This window comes from Natrix helvetica, assembly GCF_964273705.1.
Source record: "Natrix helvetica genome assembly, chromosome: 4".
Lineage (NCBI taxonomy): Eukaryota > Metazoa > Chordata > Lepidosauria > Squamata > Natricidae > Natrix > Natrix helvetica.
This window is the reverse complement of record NC_138550.1, coordinates 2,990,772-3,017,769: the sequence shown is the minus strand read 5'-3', so window position 1 is coordinate 3,017,769 and position 26,998 is coordinate 2,990,772. Positions and strand designations below refer to the sequence as shown.

At 46.0% G+C, this 26,998-nt stretch overlaps 2 protein-coding genes across 2 annotated transcripts in view; one reads left to right on the top strand and one right to left on the bottom strand.

The window, feature by feature from the left end:
• Positions 1-26,998, top strand: part of RELT (RELT TNF receptor) — a 483,787-nt gene that overhangs the window by 86,285 nt on the left and 370,504 nt on the right. The window lies entirely within an intron of this gene.
• Positions 1-26,998, bottom strand: part of FCHSD2 (FCH and double SH3 domains 2) — a 154,405-nt gene that overhangs the window by 105,339 nt on the left and 22,068 nt on the right. Inside the window, exon 3 of the mRNA XM_081952364.1 lies at positions 9,435-9,480. Coding sequence (XP_081808490.1) covers positions 9,435-9,480 — 46 coding nt within the window. The remainder of the gene's footprint in view (positions 1-9,434; positions 9,481-26,998) is intronic.

The following is a 26,998-nucleotide window of genomic DNA, read 5'->3' as shown; positions in this document are numbered from 1 at the left end:
TAAAAAAAGTGGGATAGATAGCATCGCCACCAGATGGATTCGTAACTGGCTGACAAACCGTACTCAGACTTAATGGGTCTAAGTCAGGGGTGTCCAAACTTGGAAACTTTAAGACTTGTGGACTTCAACTCCCATTCTGGGAGTTGAAGTCCACAAGTCTTAAAGTTCCCAAGTTTGGACACCCCTGGTCTAAGTCTACATGGAGGGACGTAAGCAATGGGCGTAAGCAAGGTTCTGTCCTCTTCAATGGCGTCATAAGCAACTCAGATGAGGGAATAGAAGGGGAACTTATCAAATTTGCGGATGATACTAAGCTGGCAGGAACAGACAACACCCCTAGAAGATAGGCTCAAGATCCAGGATGGATATGGATGGACTTGAACCCTGGGCCCTATCTAACAAAATGAAATTCAATGTAGAGAAAAGTCAAGTCTTACACTTAGGCAAGAAAAACCAAAACTACCCATATAGATTGGGAGAAACCAGGCTTAATAGCAGCGACTATGAGGGGGATCTTGGGAGTCTTAGTGGACAACCAGCTAAATAGGAGCCAACTGTGTGCAACAGCAGCCAAAAAAGCCAATGCAATCCTAAAATGCATTAACAGAGGGATGCAATCAAGATCAAGGAAAGTACTAACACCACTCTATAAAGCCTTAGTAAGACCACACCTAGAGTACTGCATCCCGTTTTGGTCACCACACTATAAAAAAGATGTGGAGAGTCTAGAAAGAGTGCAGAGAAGAGCAACAAAGAGGATTAGCGGACTGGAGGCTAAAACATACGATGAACGGTTGCAGGAACTGGGCTTGGTTAGTCTAGGGAAGAGAAGGACCAGGAGAGACAGGAGATCAGCCTTGCAATGTTTGAGGGGCTGCCACAAAGAAGAGGGGGTCAAGCTATTCTCCAAAGCCCCCAAAGGCCAGAAAAGGAATCATGGATGGAAACTGATCAAGGAGAGATTCAACCTGGAAATAAGGAGGAATTTCCTGACAGTGAGAACAATCAACCCATGGAACAGAAGTTGCCTTCAGAAGTTGTAGGAGCTTCATCCCTGGAGGCTTTCAAGAAGAGACTGGACTGCCCTCGGTCAGAAATGGTGTAGGGTCTCTTGCTTGAGAGGAGGGTGGTGGGGGTTGGACTAGATGTCCTACAAGGTCCCTTCCAACTCTGTTAATCTGTTATCTGTTAATTTCTGGCAATTTTTGGCAGATTAATTTGTCAATTAAGACGATCTTTAGAACGGCCTAAAGCCAGAAGTCGTATTAATTTCCCTCCCCCAACCGTTTATTTACTGTTCCGGGGCTTGTCAAGGGCAGTAGGAGAAAAATTCTCAGGCCACAGAGCCATTCAGCATACATTCTTTTCCATTCCATTCCATTCCCTATCCTATCCTATCCTATCCTATCCTACCCTACCCTACCCTACCCTACCCTACTCCAGGTAGTCTTCGTTGTACGATCACAACTGAGCCCAAAACCTCCATTGCTAAGCGAGGCAGTGGTTAACTGAATTTTGCCCCGTTTTATGACATTTCTTGCCATGGTTGTTAAATGAATTACTGGTGTTGATACAAAGTCAGCAACACGGTTGTTAAGTAAATCCGGCTTCCCCACTGCCTTTGCTTGCTAGTAGGTCCCAAAAGGAGAGCAGGTGACCCCCGGACAACCCAATCGTCATAAATATGAGTCCTTGCAGCTGGTGAAGGTCCTTGGTGCCCTTCTGATGCCTTTTCTTGGGGACGTTTCATGACCCAGCTAGGTAACGTCATCAGTGCCAGAAGGCAGCAGGGATTTTGATTGCTTTTTTATATACAAGTCGCTCACCCTGCCTGTGTTGGTGGGTGTGTTCTTATAAACAACAACTGAATCAAGGAACAACCAAGAGCAACGTGGCCAACACTGACAGAGCAAGACACATGTAGACATAGAGATAATACACAACATCTCCCTATCTCAAGAGACAATTCAAAAACCCACAAGGAAACAAAAAGACCCTCTTCTCTCCAGCAATCAACACCCAAAGATTTACACCAAGATTAACACAATCAAGTAAACAATAACGCAACAAAGGAATTGCCAGCTCAGAGAAACAAATCTCAGTGAAAGGGGCGGCATGCAAGTTTGATAAATAAATAAATAATGGACAAATAAATAATCAAACAGTAAACAAGAGCCTAATCATACAAAAAACACCCTCTTATCAACATCAACAAAGCAAGCCACTAGTATATAAAAAGAGAGCAAACTCCCAGCACTTAGATCAGGGGTGTCCAAACTTGGGAACTTTAAGACTTGTGGACTTCAACTCCCAGAATGGGAGTTGAAGTCCACAAGTCTTAAAGTTCCCAAGTTTGGACACCCCTGACTTAGATGGAGAGTGTTCAACATTGGCAATTTTAAGACCCGTGGACTTCAACTCCCAGAATTCCCCAGCCAGCAGAGACAGATTGAAAGCAGGAGTGTCCATCTGTGGCCACTGTAAGAGCCGTGGACTTCAACTCCCAGAATTCCCCAGCCAGCATAGCTGGGGAACTCTGGGAGTTGAAGTCCACAAGTTGAACACTCTTGTCCTCAATCTTTAAATTTTTATACATACTGTTTGTATATTTTAACATTTTATTGTACGTCGCCCAGATTCCTTCTCTGAGACGAGCCGTTCAGAAATGCGAAAAATAAATAAATTATATTTTCCCCTCTGCCGCTAGCAAATATTTGTCAGGTTAGCGGTGTTTTTATGTCTTGGCATGTGGGCTAGGCGGCTTCGGGAGCTCCCTTGGCCAGGCCTCCTGTTTCCGCTCTTTCCCCTTTTCCCCTTCTCCGGGAGGTTTCTGGGAAGAGCGGCTGGATAGAAGGAGGCCTTTCATCGGCCTGCAGGGAAACAAGCCGGCTCCTGTACATCCAGGACCTTCCAGATGGAATCAGGCTATATGGTGGATTTCATGGGAACTTTCCTCTCTTCTCCTCTTCCCTTCCCTTTCTCTCCCTTTCCTTTCTTCTCCTCTCCTCTTTCCTTCCCGTTTTCTCCTTTCTTTTCCCTTCCTCTCCTCTCTTTCTTTTCGTTCCCTTTCCTCTCTCTTCTCTCCTTTCCTTTCTTCTCGTCTCCCCTTTCCTTTCTTCTGTTCTCTCCTTTCCTCTGTCCTATTCTGTCCTCTGTCCTCTTTCTCTTCTCTCCTTTCCTCTTCTCTTCTCTCCTCATTCCTTTCCCTTCCTCTCTTCTCTTTTCCTTCCCGTTTTCTCCTTTCTTTTCCCTTCCTCTCCTCTCTTTCTTTTCGTTCCCTTTCCTCTCTCTTCTCTCCTTTCCTTTCTTCTCGTCTCCCCTTTCCTTTCTTCTGTTCTCTCCTTTCCTCTGTCCTATTCTGTCCTCTGTCCTCTTTCTCTTCTCTCCTTTCCTCTTCTCTTTCCTTTCCCTTTCTCTCTTCTCTCTTTTCCTTTCCGCTCTCCTCTTCTTTCCTTTCCTTTCCTCTCCCCTTTCCTTTCCCTCCGCTCTCCTCTTTCCTTTCCTGTCCTTTCCTTTCTTCTCCTCTCCTCGCTGAAAAAAAGGGACTTACGACTGTTTTTCACAGCATTGTGACCATTACAGGATCCCTGTAATGGTCAGGTGATCAAAATTCAGGTGTCTGCAAGGTGCTTGTTTTCAGGAGGCAACTGGACTTTCTGGTTTTTTTTTTTCATTTGAAGACGTTTTGCTCCTCACCCCAGAGGCTTCTTCAGCTCTGACTGGATGGTAGGGAAAGGAAGGATTGATATTCCTTGCAGACAGCTGGTCATTTGCATCCTTTTAGAGGGTCGTGGAGGCCACTTGGAGTCTACCTGTATCCTCAGCATCATCTGAATACACAGTAATGGTTCGTGTAGTCTGCCATTTTTCCTCTGGAAATCCATTCCTACTCCCACCCCGTTCCAAGGGTCTTCGCCCCAAATTGTATAGCTAAAAGCCTGTAGAGATTCTCAGTCAACCATAACCTTGCATGACTGAGAATCTCTACAGACAAAATTCAGACGCTTGGCAATGAACTCCCATTTATGACGGTCGTAGTGTCCAGAGGTCACCCGATCTCCTTTTGTGACCTTCTGACAAGCCAAGTCCACGGGAAAGCCAGATCTGCTTAACAAATGGGTTACTAACTTAACAGCTGCAGTGAATTCCCTTAACAAAGAACAAGGAACAAGGAAGGTCGCAAAATGGGGCAAAACTCACTTAACAACTGTCTCGCTTAGCAACAGAAATGTTGGACTCAGCTGTGGTCGTTATGTCGAGGACTACCTGTATTTCTTTAAAACCTAGTTCCATTTTCAACACCATGCTAAAAAAAAATTTAAACCCCAAACTTTAAATAAATATGGGACATTCAAAAGTCCAAAACCGACGCGCTAAAAGTCCCTTCAAGTTTATTGCCTCTTCCACATAACAAAATAAGACAATCTTTGCTGGACAAATTCATTATTTGATGAATTAATTCCTTCGTAAGGTCAATGCCCCACTGCCTGACCTTCTTTAGAAGGTCTGGTGAAACAGGATATCCCAAATCCTTTGTTCCCAGCTTATCCTACTAATGTCCTTCCATTGTGTATACAGCTGAGTGGAAGGCTTTGGGCTCCAATGGGATCCTTTCCAAAATGCCCAGTAATATGGAATTATTTTTTTTTACAGGCAGCCAACGCACACGGTCCAGAGCGAGAGCAACAAATGTTGGTTTTGGATAGATTACCAGCAGGCATTGTTTTTTAAAAGCAATCCAAATTCTCAGCGCATGACTCAGGAGCTTTAAAAAGAGACTTTCGCGTTCAACCGATCTAGAATATTAATCCCTTCGCAATCCTGGTTCAGAGAGCACCTAAACGGGAAACATCCTGGTTCTTTGACCCGTTTTTATAATTTTAAATTCAGAATGACTGGAAAGATCAGCGCCTAAAGCAGGGGGGGTCAAACTGAATTTCTTTGGGGGCCAGATCAGCATTGCAGTTCTCTGCTGTGGGCCGGCTGGAGGGAGATGGGACGGACGCCTCCTGCAGCCCCCTGCTGCCTAAAATTGCCCCCCCCTGCTGCATGTGGCCCCCCCTCTGCCCCATTTTTGGACTTTATGGCTTACCGCTGGCCAAAAACATGGGGCTTCCCTTGGGACGCGCCCGAAGACTGCAGCTAGTCCAGAACGCAGCCACGCGGGCTGTCATGGGGAGTACTAGGTACTCCCACGTAACACCACTCCTGCGCGAGCTGCACTGGCTGCCTGTGGTTTTTCGGGTGCGTTTCAAGGTTTTGATCACCATCTTCAAAGCGCTCCATGGCACAGGACCGAGCTACTTACGGGATCGCATCCTGCCACACACATCCCTGCGGCCAATCCGCTCTCACAGAGAGGGGCTTCTCCTAGTGCCGTCCACTAGGCAATGCCAACGGGCGACACCAAGGAGTAGGGCCTTCTCTGTGATGGGCCCAACCCTCTGGAATGACCTCCCCCCCGACATTAGAACCACCACCGACTTCCGCTCCTTCCGACAAAAATTGAAGACTCACCTGTTCCGATTGGCTGGCCTGGCATAATCATAACTGCTACCTCCTGGCAAACATATTTCTCAACTGGTTTTTTAGGGGAATTGTTTTTTAAATTTAATTTTATGGGATATTTGTTGGGGTTTTAAATTATTTACTCAGCTGTACAGTTCTTTAAACCTTTTATCCTCCTTCGTATCTATTTATCTATTTAATAATTTTAATTGTCTAATTTTATAGCTATTTAAATGATGTATTTCTGATATGGACTGTACACCGCCCCGAGTCCCTTTCGGGAGAGGGGGCGGTCTATAAGCGCTTAGTAAATAAATAAATAAATAAATAAATAAATAAATAAATAAATAAATAAATAAATAAATAAATAAATAAATAAATAAATAAATAAATAAATAAATAAACAAACAAACAAACAAACAAACAAACAAACAAAAACAGGCCCCACAGAGGCCCCCACGAGGCCAGTGTTTGGCCAGCAGAGGCACTGTAGGCCGGCCCTTTTATAGTTCCAGGCCAGCCCCACGGGTCAGATTTAAGCACCCCGTGGGCCAGATCTAGGTGGGGGGGGGGCGGGCTTGAGTTTGACACAGGCGTGAAATCCACTTAGGTATAAGATGTACCTTTTTCCCCCCCAAAAGAAGGAGAAAATCTGGGTGCGTCTTATACACTGAATACAGCATTTTTGGCCTACCGAAACCACGCCCTCTTTGCAAAAATGGACGTGCAGAGGGTTTGGGAGGATTGTAGGGTGCTCCTGGGGGCCGGGGAGGGCAAAAGCGAGTGAAAAACAGGCCGTTTTGGGGGGGGGCAGCCCCCGGAGCACCCTACAATGCTCCAAAACCCTCTGCATGCCCCCTTTTTTTGCAAAAAACCTGTCCGTTTTTGCAGAAAATGGGCTGGTTTTTTGCTCGTTTTTGCCCCCCCCCATCCCCAGGAGCACTCTACAAGCCTCCCAAAGCTCTGGATGACCCCCCTCCTTTAAAAAAATCGAGGTGTGCAGAGGGTTTGGGAAGCCTGCAGATTGCAAAACCCTTTTTTTAAAAAAAAAATCCTTTTCAAAATCATGGTGCATCTTATACTCCGGTGGGTCTTATAGTCCGAAAAATACGGTACCTTTGCTACCGGCTCAGTAGCCATGTGAGCATGTGCGCTCTCTTTGCTCGTACGCGCCACCTCCGTGCCCACGCAGGACCTCCCATTCATGCGCAGCGTCAAAATGACACCCGGCCGGGTGGACGGAGCCTGCTAGCGAGCACGCCTGCAAAGGTATGCGCTCAGCGAGGGGGGGTGGGGGGAAGAATTCATTGTGCCACGCGATTTCGATTAGGTGTTTTTAGCTAATATAAATCGTGCATCACAGCTGAAAAACCGGTTCGCCTGAATGCATTTCACACCTGTTTGACACCCCTAAAGAGGTCTAACGAGAACCTGATCAAATTTATTGTCCCTTTGATCCCAAATCTTGCAAGTGGGTGTGGCTGCAGAGTACGGATAATTCTCCGACTTACAACCACTCATTTAGTGAGTGTTCGAATTTACGACGGCACGTTAAAAAAAAGTGACTTACAATCCTTTGTTCACACTTAACGACCGATGCAGCATCTCTATGGTCACGTGACTAAAATTCAGACACTTGGCAGTTGGCATGTACGGCTAGTCCTCAACTTACAACAGGTCAGAATTCGGATGCTCGGCAACCGACTCGTATTTATGACAGTCGTACTGTCCCGGGGTCGCGCAATCCCATTCTGCCAAGCAAAGTCAGTGAGGGACGCCAGATTCACTTAAAAACCGTGTGACTCTCTTAACCACTGCAGTGTTTCACTTAACGACTGTGGCAAGGAAGGTTGTAAAATGGGACAAAAGTCACTTAAAACGGTATTGCTTATCAACCAAACTGTTTGGCTCCTTAGTGGTCATAAATCAATGTAGAAAGTTATCACCCACCCAGCTCCTAGAAGGAGGAAATATTTTGAGAAATATTAAAAAGGCAGAATATTATATTTCCCTGGATGAGAAATGGAGAAAAAACATGCTGTGGGAAAGCAGCCCCCACCTTTTCTTAATATCCCTCGGCAGGTGTCAGCACTTAAGAGATAAAGAGATAGCTAGCTCTATTCATAAGCAAATACACTCACCCAAGATCCAACAAAGGTAGGATTAGCCCTCAGTCGCAATAGGAATTGCCCAAAGCCCCTTCATGGCAGTCCAAACTCCAACCAAACTTAGCTCAGACAAACATGACACCATGGGAGCCTGACAACAACCATTAGAATACATGTTCTTGCACAGGAACAGGAAGCTCAAGGGCAAAGCCCAAAGAAAAGTATAAAATCCCCCCACTCTCAATTCCACGTGGTCAGCTGCCCAGAACCCATCATTAAATCATCTTTCCAATCAGCCTCCATATTTCCAGTCTCTTTCTCCCAGATTGGAACTGAACCAGACAGCTATTTCTTTCTACAGTCATCCTTCATCAAAATGGACAAACGTGTCCTTCTAAACCAGGGGTGTCCAAACTTGGGAACTTTAAGACTTGTGGACTTCAACTCCCAGAATTCCCCAGCCAGCCATGCTGGCTGGGGAATTCTGGGAGTTGAAGTCCACAAGTCTTAAAGTTCTCAAGTTTGGACACCCCTGTTCTACACCAACAGATTTCAACAGCTTGTGATTCCAGCTAACAGGAGAGGTCGTGAATGATGGATCATTATTTTTTTGCAAATCTTGAGCCAGCGTTCAAACAAGCTGATTGATCCATTTGTCAAGGTCTGTGACTTCCAACATTCCCTCTCCATTTTTCTTTCCCCGCAGAAAACAAGAACATATTTTTTTGTGCTTAAAACAAAACCGTACATTTCTTCTGCCTTAAGAAAAGAGGGTAAAAGATTTTGAAAAAAAAATGACAATTGGCAGACTGTTAGAAAGGAGGCGTAAAACCACAAAAGTAACACAATAGATTTGGCAGAAGAATAAGCTTGCCTAGAAAAGCAAATTCTTCATTACAAAACAATCAAATGCGCTATAGACATACTCTAAGCCAGTGGTTCTCAACCTGTGGGCCGGGACCCCTTTGGGGGGGTCGAACGACCCTTTCACAGGGGTCACCTAAGACCATCTATTTTTAAAAAAAAATACGGAAAACATAAAATAATTTTATGGTTGGGGGTCGCCACAACATGAGGAACTGTATTAAAGGGTCGTGGCATTAGGAAGGTTGAGATTCACTGCTCTAAGCAGTTAGCAGGAAAACGCCCTTATTTTTCTTTCTAAGGGTCTAAACCAGTTAAAATTCACTTAAAGAACTGGTATACTGGTGTATCATTAAACGGTAGCATTTAGTAAGACCGCACTTGAGGTACTGCATCCAGTTTTCATCACCACAATGTACAAAAGGTGTTGAGCCTCTAGAAAGAGTGCAGAGAAGAGCAACAAAGAGAATTAATTCCTCATGCTGGGCTGAGGGATTCTGGGAGTTGAAGTCCACGGGTCAAAAAAAGGCCCATAGTTGGCCACCCCTGGACTAGATCAGTGGTCCATGTTAAAACCTGTGGACTACCAGAATTCCCTAGCCAGCATGTCCGGCCAAGGAATGTTGGGAATTGAAGTCCACAAGTCATAAAATGGCAATAGTTTCCCATGCTAGCTGAGGGATTCTGGGAGTTGAAGTCCACGAGTCATGAAAGGGCCATAATTCCCCATGCTGGCTAGGGAATTCTGGGAGTTGAAGTCCGCCAGGCTTAAAGTTGCCCAAGTTGGAGAACCCTGCTTTAAACAGTTGATGAATGGGTGGCTGTAAGTTGAGGATTACCTGCAACAGGCCAATTAAAGAATTTTAAGTTTTTAAAGGCAGGGAAGTCTGCAAGGAAGAGAATGCCAAAAAACAACAACCCTTCGACAACCAGCTGCAATATTCTGTTCCTTACCTGTGCATATTCCCTCTCAATCGCTGCTTTCTTCTGGCTGAACGTCCTACAGCAAAGACAAGAGGAAAAAGAAAATATCGTTAGGAATCGCGGGCAAAAGCCGGAAGATCGAAAACACAACAAAGTCCACCCTAAGCCCCCAGTTCAATCACTGCAAATCGGCTCGGATGGACGGACGGAAGAAAGAAACGGATGAAGGAGAAAAACACAGCTCAATGATTGATCAGCAGGGGCTTAGCAACTGTTGAACTTCCCGTGGATGAATTTGGAAACTCCTTCCCTCCCCCCCCAAAAAACAAATGACATTTCCAATCTCCAGTTTTAAGCAGGTGTGTCCAATAGGTAACAAATTAAATCAATTTTAAATGAATTGGTGAGAGCTCTCCAGAGAGGCGAAACTCAGGCACATGGCTGGTTTTTTAAGTTCACCCCCACAAACTACCCTATCTTTGGGTTGCCCTAGCATAGATATTTTGTACTGATAGAAGAAAATATTTGTAGCTTAGGGTTGAAACCAGAGGTCCTTAATGCTAAGTCTGGCTGTTTTCCTGCACACGTTACAATCGCTCGCAAGATTTGTTTTTCTTGCCATGTACATTTATACGTCTGAACTAGAGTGGGTTGTTTCTGTATCATATAATATATGTGGGTAGATGGGTATATGCATATCTATCTATCTACCTACCTACCGACCTACCATCTTTATCATCTCTCTCTCTCTCTCTTTCTATCTATCTCAACATCCCTATCTCTACCTATCTTAACTATTTCTCTATCATCTTTATCATCTATCTCTCTATATCTATCTATCTATCTATCTATCTATCTATCTATCTATCTATCTATCTATCTATCTATCTATCTATCTATGATCATCTCTCTCTTTCTCTAGCATCTTTATCATTTCTCTATATCTCTATATCTCTATATCTATCTGTCTGTCTGTCTGTCTATCTATCTATCTATCATCATCCTCTCTTTCTCACTCATCTTTCTCATCTCTCTATATCTATCTATCTATCTATCTATCTATCTATCTATCATCTATCTATCTATCTATCTATCATCTATCTATCTATCTATCTATCTATCTATCTATCTGTCTGTCTGTCTATCTATCTATCATCTATCTATCCATCCATCCATCCATCTCATCTTTATCATCTTATCATCTTTATCATCTCTCTCTCTCTCTCTCTCTCTCTCTCTCTTTCTATCTATCTCAACATCTATCTATCTATCATCTTTATTATCTATATCTATCTTTTTGTCATGTTTATGTAGTGTATATTGGAGGGGGTGACTCTTTTGAGAACTGTATGCAATGAAATTTCATTTTAATGTATGCCGATTATTCAAAGTGACAATAAAGTTGTTCTGAGTCTTCTCTCTATTACCCAACTAGGTAACATCATCAGTGATAGTGGAGAGTGGGGATTACGGAGGAGGGGGAGGAGGAGAACAACTATGGAGCTCATGCTCTCTGCACTGGGTAGTTGCTTTGAAGACATTTCATTACCCAAGAAGGTAACATCATCAGTGCGAGAAGGGAGAGGGGTATGCAGGGAGGAGGAGGAGGACTGTTCTCTGTTTATATAGGGATAAGGGACCACCAGGAACCACCACAAGGAACAACCAACAACACTCCCACAAGCACAAACAGGGCAAGCTACTAATATATAAACAGAGGACAAACTCCACTCCCTTCTAGCATGGATGATGTTACCTCGTTTGGTAATAAAACGTCTGCAAGAAAATAATCCATCTCAGAGAGTACCAGGATCCTTCTCCTCCCCCCACTGATGATGTTACCTAGCTTGGGTAATGAAACATCTGCAAGAAAACAACAAAGCTCAGAGAGCACCAAGGACCCGTCGATATCTCAGTTATAGAAAACTGGAGAAACAGTCCACATCCAATTGGGGGATTTAGTCTCAAACAATGCAGGCCCTATTTTTAGTACTTCTGATTTTAATAAAGGAAAAAGAAAGAAACATTCCTTGTGCATTTAGTGGTTACCACTGGAAATCATTACCTACATGTTGACCAAAGGTGATTCGAGAATTATTGACTCAAGGCAGCGTGGTGTACATTTCTTCATCACACAGAAGTGCGCAATTACATATAGAGGGTGTTGTAAAGTGTTTAGTGCATCTTTCGGGATTTCCCCCCTCGATCTAATATCAAGTCTCTGTTTCCTTCCCTGGGTTACTGAATTTTGTACATAAAGCTTCCTTGCTTATGCACAAAATTGCCTGCTACAACGTCCTACCTGTCAGCGACTACTTCAGCAGCTTCAACCTCAATAATACCTGGGCAAACAATCGATGCAAACTCAAGGTAAACAGCTCCAAACTCGATTGCAGAAAATACGACTTCAGCCACAGAGCGGCCAATGCCTGGAATGCTCTACCTGACTCCGTTGTTACATCCTCAAATCCCCACAACTTCAACCTTAGACTGTCTAGTGTGGACCTCACCCCATTCCTAAGAGGTCCGTAAAGGGGGGGCGTGCATAAGCGCACTATCTTGTCTATCGTCCCTGTCCCACTGTCCACATTTATTTCTACTCATTTCCTTTGTTCACGTCCATGCTTATGCTTATATCTGTTATCTTGAACATGATTGACAAACTAAATAAATGAAACTAAATAAAATAAATCTGGCCGCGGCTGCCGAACCACTGCAGGTGGGAATGGTTCAGTATCACAAGTTAAATCAAAACCCATCTCCAGCTGAATGGCAGTTTTCGCTTATTCATCATTAAGTATATAATAATAATAATAAAATGCTAGCCAATCGAAAGCAAATTCCGGGGAGATAAAAGGTTTTACAGCTAGGCAAGGAAAACCAACCGTATAGGAGCAGGCTAGGTGAAACCTGGCTTAATGCCAGTAACTGTGAGAGGGATCTTGGAGTCCTAGTGGACAATCATATGAGCCAACCGTGTGCAGCAGCTGCCAAAAAAGCCAACACAGTTCTAGGCTGCATCAACAGAGGGAGAGAATCAAGATCCCGTGAAGGGTTAATACCACTTTATAAGGCCTTGGTAAGGCCACACTTGGAATATGGCATTCAGTTCTGGTCGCCACGATATAAAAAAGATGTGGAGACTCTAGAAAGAGTGCAGAGAAGAGCAACAAAGATGATTAGGGGACTGGAGGCTAAAACATAGGAAGAACAGTTGCAGGAACTGGGTAGGTCTAGTCTTATGAAAAGAAGGACTAGGGAAGACATGATAGCAGTCTTCCAATATCTCAGGGGTTGCCACAAAGAAGAGGGACTATTCTCCAAGGCACCTGAGGGTAGAACAAGAAGCAATGGGTGGAAACTAATCAAGGAGAGAAGCAACCTAGAACTGAGGATATATTTCCTGACAGTTGAACAGAATAGAATAGAATAGAATAGAATAGAATAGAATGTACGATGTAGAAAAGATGTGGAGACTCTAGAAAGAGTGCAGAGAAGAGCAACCAAGAGGATGAGGGGACTGGAGGCTAAAACATATGAAGAACGGTTGCAGGAACTGGGTATGTCTAGTCCAGTGATGGCTAACCTTTTTCTCCCTGTGTGCCGAAAGTGTGCGTGTGCATTCAACATTGCACATCCACATACCCATAATGCAATGCGCGCACAACACAGACACCCCCGCGCTCCCCAAGCATGTGTGCCCTGTTTTGGCCCTAGCAGGCCTCCCTGGAGCCTCCTGGGACCAAAAACAGCATGCAGGGGGGCACCCCCGCCCGTGCCCTTCCCACACATGCGTGCATGACTCCCACATGCACCCTACCCCCCACGCATGGGCCGGCGGGAGAAGCGGAACTGGAGCAACGGCTTGCCTGCCCACAGAGAGGACTCCGTGTGCCACACGTGCCATAGATTCGCCATCACGGGTCTAGTCTAGTGAAAAGAAGCACCAGGGAAGACATGATAGCGCTCGTCCAATATTTGAGGGGCTGCCACAAAGAAAAGGGGGGGAGTCAATCGACTCTCCAAAGCACCAAAAGGCAAGAGAAGAAACCACAGCTGGAAACTAACCAAGAGGAGAAGCAATCTGGAATTAAGGAGAAATTCCCTAATAATCAACCAATGGAACGCCTTCAGAAGTTGTAGATGCTCCGTCCCCAGAGGCTTTTAAGAAGACATTGGACAACCATTTGTCTAAAATGGGATAGGGTCTCCTGCTTGAGCAGGGGGTTGGACTAGAAGACCTCCAAGGTCCCTCCTAGCTGTTATTAGATTCGCCAAAGCCCCTGACGGCAGGACAAGAAACAACGGGTGGAAACTAAACAAGGAGAGAAGGAATTAAGGAGAAACTTCCTAACAGTGAGGACAATTAACCAGTGGAACTGCTCACCACCAAAAGCTCCCATCACTGAAAGTTTTTAAGAAGAGACTGGACAGTCACTTGTCTGAAATGTTATAGGTTCTCCTGCTTGAACAGGGGGCTGGCCTAGAAGACCTCCAAGGTCTCTTCCAATTCTATTATTATTTTATTCTACAATAGCCCACTTCAAAAACCATGTGCTGCGGCTTTAAAAATCATTTGCAACCTTGCAAAGAGTATTTTTTGTGCGTGATGATGTCTAAATTCTGCTTTGCAGCCATGCTTGTGCTTCTGGCATAAAATAGGGTAACAAACTTTTTTTAAAAAAGCAGACTGTCCAAACAAGCTTTGATTAGAAGTATTAGAAGAACATTTGTGCTTTTCTCTCAAAAATCAGTTATTAGCCATCAACTCTTGATGACCACATATATATATATATATTGATGTAACAGAAATTAACAGGATTTTCTCCCTACGTAAGCTGCACATCATTGTCTTCTTCGCCTTAATAAGTGAACCAAAACTAAGGAAAGTTTTAAAATCCCTTTAAAAACATTCTACGCCAGTCAAGGGAGAGGAAGCCAGATTTGTTTAATGACTGCACGATTCACTTAAGGACTGAAGTGATTCGCTTAACCACCGTGGCAAAAAAAAAAAGCTTGCAAAATTTTAACGTGATTCACTTAACAACCGCCATGCTTAACCATGGAAATTCTGGTCCCAGCGTGGTCGTAAATTGAGGACTCGCTGCAACTTTTGCTTTCCAACCATTGCTCCTTAATGGCAACCCGGATTAGTGACGGCATTTTCAATCTTTTCATGTGAGAAGACAGACGTGACTTGGGGAGAAGCGACACCAAAGGACATTGTCCTCGGCTTTTTATGTCCTTGTGGGGTTGTTGGTTTTTTTCTTCCAGCGGCGTTACGGACCGTCCTTAGAATACACATTTACAAAGCTGTTTTTTTGAACCCCAGGAGTCCTGTTACGAGAATCAGAACTTTATTACAGAAACATCAAGAGAAACCAGGTCTAAAGCAAGCAAGATTTCCCAGGAGCTTCTGCTAGGCGAGAAAAAAAGGATAGAAGGGGGGGAAAAAAACATAAAATAACTGATCTAAAACATTTGCCGCTTTTCTTGAGCAATCTTGGCGTTTGTACAATGTCAAGAATTTCGGATCTAAAAGTTTAATTCAAGCAGAGAGCCTCTCTTTCCCCCTTTGTTGTCGCTCGCTGTTTTGAGGGGGGAATGTTTGGCATTGTGCATTAACAAAAGCCTTCTGTAAAAACTCATTAAAATCCGAAAAAGGCCCTGCTTGCTCGCATACATACACACGCACCAAACATCTGTTAGACATTACACACATGTATTCATCGCTGCTGTTTTATATGCATGCATTCAAACTTAATATTTGCTGTGAAGGAAAGCTGGGTAGAGAAATGTATTTCCCCTCTGACATTTTCATTCTGTTTTGAAGGGAAGCTGATGCAGTTCTAGGCTGCATCAACAGAGGGATAGAATCAAGATCACGTCAAGGGTTAATACCCCTTTATAAGGCCTTGGGAAGGCCACACTTGGAATACTGCATTCAGTTCTGGTCGCCACGATGTAGAAAAGATGCGGAGACTCTAGAAAGAGTGCAGAGAAGAGCAACCAAGAGGATTAGGGGACTGGAGGCTAAAACATATGAAGAACGGTTGCAGGAACTGGGTAGGTCTAGTTTAATGAAAAGAAGGACTAGGGGAGACAGGATAGCAGTCTTCCAATATCTCAGGGGTTGCCACAAAGAAGAGGGAGTCAAACTATTCTCCAAGGCACCTGAGGGCAGAACAAGAAGCAATGGGTGGAAACTAATCAAGGAGAGAAGCAACCTAGAACTGAGGAGAAACTTCCTGACATGACAATGAACCATTGGAACAGCTTGCCACCAGAAGTTGTGGTTGCTCCATCACTGGAGGTTTTTAAGAAGAAATTCGACAGCCATTTGTCTGAAATGGTATAGGGCTGTGATGGTGAACCTATGCCAGGCGTGCCACAGGTGGCACAAGGAGCCATTTCTGAGGGCATGCAAAGCCTTTCCCTGCCAGTTCCAGCGCGCTGGAGGCCAGCTGATTTTCCTCCGTCTTCCACCCTCTGAAGGCTTCAGGAATGGACTTCCCATACTTCTGGTTTGTGTGTGGGGCCATTTTTCGCCCTCTTAGAAAGCCTCTGGAGCCTGGGAGAGGGGGTGAAAAACGGACCCACACCCAGAAGTTGGAAAACGGGCTGTTTCGGGCCTCTGGAGAGCCTCTGGGGGGCGGGGGGGGGGCAGGGAAGGCTGCTTTCGCCATCCTCAGGCTCCAAGAAAGCCGTGCCACATGCGCAGGGAAGCAGAGGGTCACGCATGCATGGCGTGGGGGGGGGCATTAAATTATGGGGTGGGCACACGATAACGCGTGCTTTTGGCACCCAAGGGGAAAAAGGTTCGCCATCATTGACATAGGGTTTCCTGTCTGACCAGAGGGTTGGACTAGAAGACCTCCAAGGTCCCTTCCAACTCTGCTATCTTGGGAGGAGGAGCAGGAGGAGGAGCTTGGGCTCGAACCTTTCCCACCTCGGGTGCCAAAAGCTGCAATCCACTCCCAACAAATTTATTTCTGTGGCTGCTTCTCGTCACAACACATGCAGCCACATAGCGTTGAAGTTTGCAAATTTTCTAAATTGCCCAGATTGAGAATTAATTATGCAGAGTTGGAAGGGACCTTGGAGGTCATCTAGTCCAACCCCCACCGCCCAAGCAAGGGACCCTACACCATTTCTGATGGAGTCCAGTCTCTCCTTGAAAGCTTCCAGGGATGAAGGTTTCACAACTTCCGAAGGCAACTTCTGTTCCATGGGTTGATTGTTTCTCACTGTCAGAAAGTTTCTCCTTATTTCCAGGTTGAATCTCTATTTCCATCCATTATTCCTTGTCTGGCCTTCAGGTGCCTTGGAAAATAGCTTGACCCCCTCCTCTCTGGGGCAGCCCCTCAAATATTGGAAGATGCTCTCCTGTCTCCCCTGGTTCTCCTCTTCCCTAGACTAGCCAGGCCCAGTTCCTGCAACCGTCCATCGTATGTTTGAGCCTCCAGACCTTTAATCATTGTGAACGTCCAGTAAATTAAATGTCTCCAGATTCCCAGACCAGGAACATATCCGTTTGGCTGATTTGCCAGTATAACCTGTTTCTATTGACTCTCGCAGCTCTCCGATTCTAAGGTTGGTAAACAATTTACTTTGGCGCAATTAATCATACTTATTAACTATTTTTTAAAAAAAACCTCTTATCTACCAAAGTTAAGGATACAGGTTTAGTACCCATCACGAGTTCAAGAGTTTGGTCTAATGCAGGGGTGTCAAAAGTCAAAACCCTGGGGCCAGGTCCAGCCCACAGGGGGGGGATTACATCTGTCCCACGGGGCTGCACTGGAAAGAGCAAAGGACTGGATTGCGGGGCCTCTCCTGGCAGAGGCTTGCAGGAGGCCGTCCCAGCAGAAAACGGAGCTCGGGAGCCTGTTTTCACTGGCAAAAGCGCTTGGGCCGCCACAGGCGCCCCCCCCCCCACCGATATGAGTGATGTCGAGCTGGGCATGCCCCCACCCAGCCCACTGAGGTCAAACACAACCCCGAGGCGGCTCCCTCAATGAAATCGAGTTTGACACCCTGGGATGGTGGTTAAGATATCAGACTAAAAAGCAGGAGATTGAAGCTCTCTAGTCCCGCCTTAGCCACAGAAGCCGGCTGGGTGACTCTGGGCCAGTCCTTCGCTCTCAGCCCGATCCACCTCACAGGATTGTTGTGGTGGTGGTGAAAATAGGAGGAGGAAGGCATGTTGGATAGGTTTGCCATCTTGAGTTGCTTGAAACATAATAAAGGAAGAGAATGGAAGAAGGGAAGGGGAAAAGAGGAGGGAGGGAGAGAGGAAGAAAGAGAGGGAAAGAAAGAGAGAGGGGGGAAGTAAGTAAGTGAGAGAGAGCGAGGAAGGAAGGGAGAGAGAGAAGAAGGAAGGAAGAGATAGGGAAAGAGAGAGAGGAAGGAAGGAAGAGAGAAAGGAAGGAAGACAGAGAGGGGGGATGGAAGGAAGGAAGAGAGAGAAAGTAAAGAAGAGAGAGAGAGGAAGGAAGGAAGAAAGACAGAGAGAGGGGAAGGAAGGAAGGATGGAAGAAAGGAAGGAAGAGAGAGAGGAAGGAAAGAAGGAAGGAAGATAGAGAGGCGGGAAGGAAGGAAGGAAGAAAGAGAGAGAAAGGAAGGAAGAGAGAGAGAGAGAGAAAGGAAGGAAGGAAGAAGACAGAGAGGGGGGAAGGAAGGAAGAAAAAAGAGAGAAAGAGAGAGAGAGAGAGAGAGGAAGGAAGGGAGGAAGGGAGGAAGGAAGGAAGAAAGAGAGAGAAAGGAAGGAAGAGAGAGAGAAAGAAAGGAAGGAAGGAAGGAAGAAGACAGAGAGGGGGGAAGGAAGGAAGAAAAAAAGAGAGAAAGAGAGAGAGAGGAAGGAAGGAAGGAAGAGAGGACTGGGGGGATTCTGGGAGTTGAAGTCCACGTCTCTTCTAAGGTTAAAAACACCCTGCTCTACCCACACTGGGGTCACCTATGGCATTTAAGGCAGCAAGAAGCACCTCATAGATCCACGGATCCCACCACGCAGCAGCCAGCTAATTTTAACAACGGCATTGGGTTTCAAGCTTGCTAGGATTGGTTCACACATGGCTTATTTGACACTGGATGATTTGTGGTGAGTCAGTTCCAAAACACAAAAGTAACTGAAATGTTCAGGGGTAGGAAAGAAATATGCGGTGTCAAGTCTGAATTTGCTCACGAATCTCATTTTCATCACCTGGCTCACACCAATTTCCGGATGTCACCTGTGAAAATGTCTGTGCATGCATATCTATATATATATATATATATATATATATTGCTTCCCTTTTCTGTCTTTCGGCTCACCCTAGGAGCCATCCAGGCAGAAAGCCATTTTTTTAATGTTGCCTTTGTTACATTTGTGTTGCATTTGTGCTGATAAATAAATAAAGGGAGACTACTATAGATCTATTTCAAGCGATTTAGCTCTCATCAGCTAGCCATAGTTATAATTCCCAGTAAGTGTATGGCTAGCTGATGAGAGCTAAATAGCTTGAAATAGATCTATACTAGTCTCCCTTTATTTATCAGCACAAATGCAACACACACACACACACAAATCTGTGTTTATTTATTTTTATGAATAACACAGGGCAGCAAGCATAGGTAGTACTCCTCCTGCCTCCTATTTTCCCCATAACAACAACCCTGTGAGGTGGGTTGGACTCACATAGAAAGCCAGCTGGGTGACTGGCCCAAAGTCACCCATCTAGCTTTCATGCCTAAAGCAGGATTAGGTAACCCAATCTCCCACTTACTAGCCTTCACCACTAGACCAAACTGTCTGTTCGATGCCCTTTTCCCATTAATTCCTTGAATTAATTTTCCCATCTCCATCAATCCTAAGGGTTGACAGCGGTTTGACGACACAAAACCTTCATCCGTGCCTCCGTGCTCCCCTTTCCCCTTAAACATGCCCATTTCACAGACACTTTTGATCATGAACGGCACAACCAAATCCATAAAGGACGCACCGATAATCGTGTTTTGTTCACTAGTATCTTCAGGAAGCCGAACATGAAGAAGCATGCACATCCAGAAGAATTTCTCGGCCCATTTCTGATCTTCCTTTCTAATTCATGTTTCATATTTCCTTTCTAATTCATATTTCGAGAGCTGGGTCGATTTTCAAATTCCCTGGACAATCGTCGAGCTTTGCATTTGAAAGAGGGAGACCAAAAGCTAAGCTTCCTTCATCGCAAATAGGTTTATATCTTTCTATCCTGCAGGTTTCCTCTCTTGATACGTGCGATTATGCACATCTTAAGGAGGGATCCACAATCCGTTGAGGCGAAAACACTCGCAGGCTCTAATACGTTTTGTTACGCATGGAGAATTTCCCTACATGACTTGGGTAATATCTGGCCAGGATGTTCCTTCAAGGTCGAACAGGGACTTGGGAATTTGGGAGGGAATTTCGGCCCGTATTTCCGACAGTTATCAGCTGCCTTCAGAGTCAGACATCAGTGGGGCAGAAGAACAGCTGGAGCCTGTTCCCAGTGTGCGCATGCGCAGAGTTGCAGAGGAAGGGAACAACAGCTAAAGAACAGGGGTCGATTTGGGAGTAAGGCCACAGGTGGACAGTGAATGGCCCCTCCCAGAGGGAATAAAAGAGGGAGCGTCAGGGGAGTGGAGTTTGCAGGAGACAATTAGTTTGCTTAATTGGTTCGTGACCCTCCGAGACTCCTGGCCAAGTTTTGCAGATATCATCCTGGCAGCTCTCCAAGCCAGAGAAGGTCTGTGACTGTAAATCCTCCCTCGAAAGACTTTGCTGGAGGTGAAGGAGCAGAATTCACAGTCAATGAATAAAAGGGGTTTTTGTCGGGACCAGGAGTTTGCTTCAGGCTCTCTGGAAGCCTCCGTCAGAACACTAAGTGAGAAAATTGTTCAGTGAGTTTTGCCCCATTTAACGACCTTTCTTGCCATGTTTGCTAAGCAAATCACTTCAGTTGTTAACTTAGTAGCCTGGTCGTTAAGTGAACCTGCCTTCCCCCCTTGACTTTGCTTGTCAGAAGGTCGCAAAAGGGGATCCCATTGGTACACTGCAACCAATGTCATTAATATGAGTCAGTTGCCAAGCATCCGAATTTTAATCGCGTGACCCTATGGATGCTGCAACCGTCGTAAGTGTGAAAGTCACACTTAACAAGAGTGTGATTCACTTAGCCGCGCAGTTATTCATTTCACCGCTGTGGCAAGAAAGGTCATAAAACGAGGCAAAACTCACTTAACAAATGTCTCCCTCTTTAAAACTTAACAGCTGCCCTGCTCAGCGCAGACATTTTAGGCTCAATTGCGGTCGTAAGTTGAGGACTGCCTGTGGTTTTGAGAGCTGCCTGCTGCAACCGTTTGAAGGGTCATGCCAAAGGTATGCCAATTGCTTGCTTTCTCTCCGGTCTCCGGTCTCAAAGGTCGCTCTGACGCGGTGCATGCCAAGTTTTACAAGCGAGTTACCAGCCAGCCAATGCAACCAACCTCCACAGGGGAAGCGTTGTGGCCGGCTAGCTGTTGATTCACGTCCTGTTATGCAAAGGAGGGTCATATAAGGAAGGCCAAGTAAGGTTCAAGGCTAAATGAAAGCTATGTGGCCGGCCTTTGGGCTTCGCCCATGCACGAGGCTCTCCTGCGCATCGCTAGGGGGAAACCGAGGAGGGGAAGAGAGGGGAATATTGGTAGCTCTGGGTTGGGCTCTGGGGGTCCTTGATGCGTTCTTCGAGCTCGGGGGTTTTGTTGCAGACGTTTCATGGCCCAGCTAGGGAATATCATCAGTGCTAGGAGGAGGTGGGGTTTGTGGAGGACAAAGATGAGGAGGAGGAGAGAAGAGGAGGACGATGACTCTGGGGTCCTTGGTGCTCTCTGAGCTTGGTGGTTTTCTTGCAGACGTTTCATGGCCCAGCTAGGTAACATCACCAGTGCTAGAAGAAGGTGGGGTTGGAGGAGGAGGAGGAGGAGGAGGAGGAGGAGGAGGAGGAGGAGGAGGAGGAGGAGGAGGAGGAGGAGGAGGAGGAAGCAGACGATGACAGTGGGGTCCTTGGTGCTCTCTGAGCTTAGGAGTTTTCTTACAGACATTTCATGACCCAGCTAGGGAACATCATCAATGCTAGAAGAGGAGTTTCCATGTGCGAATAGGCAGAAATATAAATTTTATGAATAAATGAATGCAATTTATTCTCATTTATACTTTAAAATCAGTGGAAGGGCTTGTCTAACCCTAACCATCCATCCCTCAGTATCTACATCGACACCTCTCCCCCCCCCTTCTATCTCTCCCTCTCTTTCTTTCTTTCTCTCTCTCTCTCTCTCTATCTCTCTCTCTCTTTCTCTCTCACTCTCACTCTTTCTATCTCTCTCTCTCTCTCTCACTCTTTCTCTCTCTCTCTCTCTTTCTCTCTCACTCTTTCTATCTCTCTCTCTCTTTCTCTCTCTCACTCTTTCTATCTCTCTCTCTCTCTCTCTCTCTCACTCTTTCTCTCTCTCTCTCTCTCTCTCTCACTCTTTCTCTCTCTCTCTCTCTCTCTTTCTCTCTCTCACTCTTTCTATCTCTCTCTCTCTTTCTCGCTCTATCTCCCCCACCCCTCTCGCCCTCTGGCAACAAATACTCATTGGCAGAATGGGTTCACTTAACAACCACCATGAAAAGGGTCATAAAATCAGGCGTGTTCATGCCACGACTTGCTTAACAACCACCACAACTGCAATGCCATGCTCCATTACGATCCTAAGTCCCAGACTGCCTCTATTTCCTCTAAACCAGGGGTGTCCCAACTCAAGGCCCGGGGGCCAGATCCAGCCTGTGGGGTGTTTAGATCTGGCCCTCGGGGCCATCCTGGAAACAGTGAAGGCCCACCCGAGCTCCGTTTTAGCTGGCAGAGGGTTGCAAGAGACAGTCGCAGCCGAAAACGGGAGCTCGGGAGCCCATTTTCGCTGGCAGAGCACTTGGGCCACCACAGGTGCCTCCCGATACGAGTGACATGAAACGTCGCAAATGTAACTCTAAAAAAGAAATTGTGTGGGGGTGGAGGGAGAGGAGATTTTTGGATGCTGCAATCACAACAATGTGGAGCAGAAGACCACTAAGCTGGGAGATCAGATTGAGTCGAGACAACAACAAGAACAAAAGCCACAGCCGCCGACAAAGAGGAGGATTTCAAACGTGTCACACTTTCGAGCGGCATCAAGGTCGCCCAACACAATGGCTGGGTTTGCAGATGGTGATAAAAACAATATTGCTTCGTATCTTCGCGGAGCTTTTGGGGGGAGGGGAGGGGGGGGGCTAGGGCTCTGTCCGAAAAATGCCACGTTGAGCGCAAAAGGCGGGCATCGTTTGTCGTGCGCCCGTTTGGCTTGGCGCAACCGAGGGGGAACGGATAAATAAACAAACACATTAAAAAGTGAAAGTGCACGGCTGAGAACTCTTTCAGTTTCACGCCCGCTTCTGTGCCATGCCAGGACAGACGGACGAGAATAATAACGCCCGATCCCGGGATGTTTAACGATTAACAGTCACGATCAATCAAAGGGCACCTATATAGCGCAATAAAAGTTGGGTTTGGCATTGCTGAATGTGCCTTTGATCTGAATAGATCGTGCCCTTCGCAAACCTCTATCCCCGTGATGGCAAACCTATGGCATAGGTGGCACAGGTGGCATGCAGAACTTTCTCTGAGGGCATGCCAGCTGTCGCCCTAGCCCAGCTCACCTGCGCATGTGCCCACCGGCAAGCTGGTCTCCTGGTCTCGGCCGCGCATGCAAGAGGCGCATGCGGGGGGAGGGGCAGCATGCATGGGGGGCGCTCGCATTGCATTTTGGGGTGTGCGTGCTTTGGGCACTCGGCACTCGCCCCAGCCCAGCTCCACCACACATGCGTGCAGCTGGTCTCCAGATCTCTGCTGCACATGCAGGGGTTGCACATGCATGGGCTACACGCACAGGGGTGCTTGCATTGAGTTTTGGAGGGTTGTGCGCATGCACGCTTCCCCCGGCACCCGTTTTGGGCCTGGAAAGCTTCCTGCACCAACCTGGAAACCAAAAGGGGACCAAAGCACATGCGCGAGGGGGGTGGGCTTCCTTGCATTTTGGGGGTGTGCATGCTTTATCTGCTCTATCCCAAATTTCATGTGAAAACGTCAAGCGCCCTCGACCAGGCCTTCCTGGAAGGCTGGCACAGAGCAGTCAGCCATCCACAGGTCCATAGAGATAAGCAGCCTCTACACGCCATTCACAAGAGAGAATATCCCAAAGCAGAAAAGGGAACAGAGAGAGCAAAATGCCTACGGACCAGCAATCGACACCCAGGTAAGCAGAGATTAACGCCAACATTAATACCAGACCAACAATCCAGAAGTAGCCAAAGCCCCCATCAAGGAGACCACCAAATCAGACTCAAACCGTAAACAACAGCCCAATTAAGGAACCAACCAGAATCCTCCCACCAACACTGACAGGGCAAGCCACGTGTATATCAACTCTCTTCTAACACTGATGATGTTAGCTGGTGGGGTCATGAAACGTCTCCAAGAAAAACTCCAAGCTCAGAGAGCATCAAGGACCCTACATCCCTCCTCCTCCTCTCCACAAACCCCACTCCCTTCTAGCACTGATGATGTTACTTAATTGGGTCATGAAATGTTTGCAAGAAAACAACTCAGCTCAGAGAGCACCAAGGACCCCTCGATTCCTCCCCCTTCTCCTCTTCCTCCTCCACAAACCTTACCTCCTTCTAGCACTGATGAAGTTAGCTAGTTGGGTCATGAAATGTCTGCAAGAAAACAATCCAGCTCAGGGGGCACCAAGGACCCCTCAATTCCTTCTCCTCCTCCTCCTCACACCCCACTCTCTTCTAGGACTGATGATATCACCCAGTTGGATCGTGAAACATGTGCAAGAGCCAAACGAACCACAGGTATTTGTACTTTGGAGTGGAAGAGGAGCCAAGCATAAAGAGCAGGAATTAACAGGCGCAATGAATGAAGCCAAAGCAATTATGTGCCTCCTGCATGCAAAAGAGGACGGGATAAACACGAGCGAAGGTGGGGCTGCGTTCAGGCACGCAGGGAAGGTGATGGGTGCAGGTTTCATTGTGAATTTCAGGACTAAAATACACTTGGGGAAACATGAATTGGTGCCATCCAGACAGCTATGAGTGCATACGAAAGTAGATCATGCTCCAGTGAGCGGTAATAATAATGGAAGGAACGGTTGAGTTTTGGAGACTGCGTGCCACCTTCTGAATGAAGGCACCCCAGGGGAAAAGCTACACAACCTGGTGACAAGGAACAAGATGAGAAAATACAGGCTCATGATGGAAAAAGGGTAGGACAACAGAGAAGTATCACACAAATCTGTGTTCTTCAAATATATGATTTTAGGGGAAAGCAGTGAATATACATAGAATAGAATAGAATAGAATAGAATACAATAGCAGAGTGGGAAGGGACCTTGGAGGTCTTCTAGTCCAACCCCCTGCCTAGGCAGGAAACCCTATACCGTTTCAGACAAATGGCTATCCAACATCTTCTTAAAGACTTCCAGTGTTGGAGCATTTACAACTTCTGGAGGCAAGTAGTTCCACTGATTAATTGTTCTCACTGCCAGGAAGTTTCTCCTTAGTTCTAAGTTGCTTCTCTCCTAGATTAGTTTCCACCCATTGCTTCTTATTCTACCCTCAGGTGCCTTGGAGAATAGTTTGACTCCCTCTTCTTTGTGGCAACCCCTGAGATATTGGAAGGCTGCTATCATGTCTCCCCTAGTCCTTCTTTCTCTTAAGCTAGACATACCCAGTTCCTGCAACCGTTCTTCCTATGTTTTAGCCTCCAGTCCCCTAATCCTCTTTGTTGCTCTTCTCTGCACTCTTTCTAGAGTCTCCACATCTTTTCTACATCGTGGTGAGCAGAACTGAATGCCGTATTCCAAGTGTGGCCTTACCAAGGCCTTGTAAAGTGGTATTAACACTTTAATATTATATTTAATATTATAAAGGATATTATAAGGAACAACGTGCCTTCACAGGTTGTGGGTTCTCCAACATTGGAGGTTTTCAAGAAGAGATTGGACAATCATTGGTCTGAAATGGTACAGGGTTTCCTGCCTGAGCAGGGGGTTGGACTAGAAGACCTCTAAGGTCCCTTCCAGCTGCGTAATTGTGCTAAATTTAAAACCGTGTTCACTTTTATTGCTTTTAAGGACAGCCTGGGAGAATTACGGGAAAATTCAAGGATAAGGAGATATTTTTAAGATAGGACAGCCATTTTTTTTGGAGTGTCTTGGAAAGGGAAAAAAGATAATATACAGGAAGTCCTTCACTTACAACCATTTGCTTTGTGACCGTTCAAAGTTACAACGGCACTGAAAAAAGTGACGTATGTGTTTCACACTCATGGCCATTGCAGCATCCCCAGGGTCATGTGATCAAAATTTGCCCACTTGGCAGCTGATTCACATTTATGACGGTCAGTGTCCCGGGGTGATGTGATCCCTTTTTGCGACCTTCTGAGAAGCAAAGGGAAGAGGGAAGACAGAAGCCCTTTAACAACCGAGTTACTAACTTCCTGACAGTTAGCACAATTAATCCATGGAACAGAAGTTGCCTCCAGAAGTTGTGAATGCCCCAACACTGGAAGCCTTTAAGAAGATGTTGGATAGCCATTTGTCTGAAACGGTATAGGGTTTCCTGCCTAGGCAGGGGGTTGGACTAGAAGACCTCCAAGGTCCCTTCCAACTCTACTATTGTATTGTATTATTGTATTAATGGTGCAGTGATTCACTTAACAACTGTGGCAAGAATGGTCGTAAAACGGGCCAAAACCTCACTTAACAACTGTCTTGCGTAGCCGCAGAAATGTTGGGCTCCATTGAGGTTGTAAGTTGAGGACTACCTGTACACATGAAGGAAAGAAACAGAATGACTGTAGGAAGCGTGGGGGGGGATTAGAAAACAGATTGCTTTTCTCATTAATCTAATTAATCTTCTACAGTAGATCAGAATGAGTGGAATTCGGATATAAGGGAAGTTAACGTGGAAACATGCTGGAACTAAAGTGGAAAACTCTCAGGAACTACAATAATGGGAATTATGAAACACTTGATGGAATGAGGAAGCGAAATAAGACATGAACGAGGGAGAAAAAAATGGATAAAAGAGAAGGCACGTTGAAAAAAAAAAGGATGGGAGAAAGATATTGTGCAATAGGTAACGGTAAAGATTCCCCTTGCACATCTGTGCTAGTCGTTCCCGACTCTAGGGGGCGGTGCTCATCTCCGTTTCAAAGCTGAAGAGCCAGCGCTGTCCGAAGACGTCTCCGTGGTCATGTGGCCGGCATGACTAAATGCCAAAGGCGCCCAGAACGCTGTTCCCTTCCCACCAAAGGTGGTCCCAGTTTTCTACTTGCATTTTTCACGTGCTTTCTAACTGCTAAGTTGGCAGACGCTGGGACAAGTCACGGGAGCTCACTCCATTACGTGGTGCTAGGGGTTCGAACCGCCGACCTCTCTGATCGACAAGCTCAGCGTCTTAGCCACTGAGCCGCCACGTCCCTCTATTGTGCAATAGGCATAGGACAGGGGTGTCCAAACTTGAGAACTTTAAGACT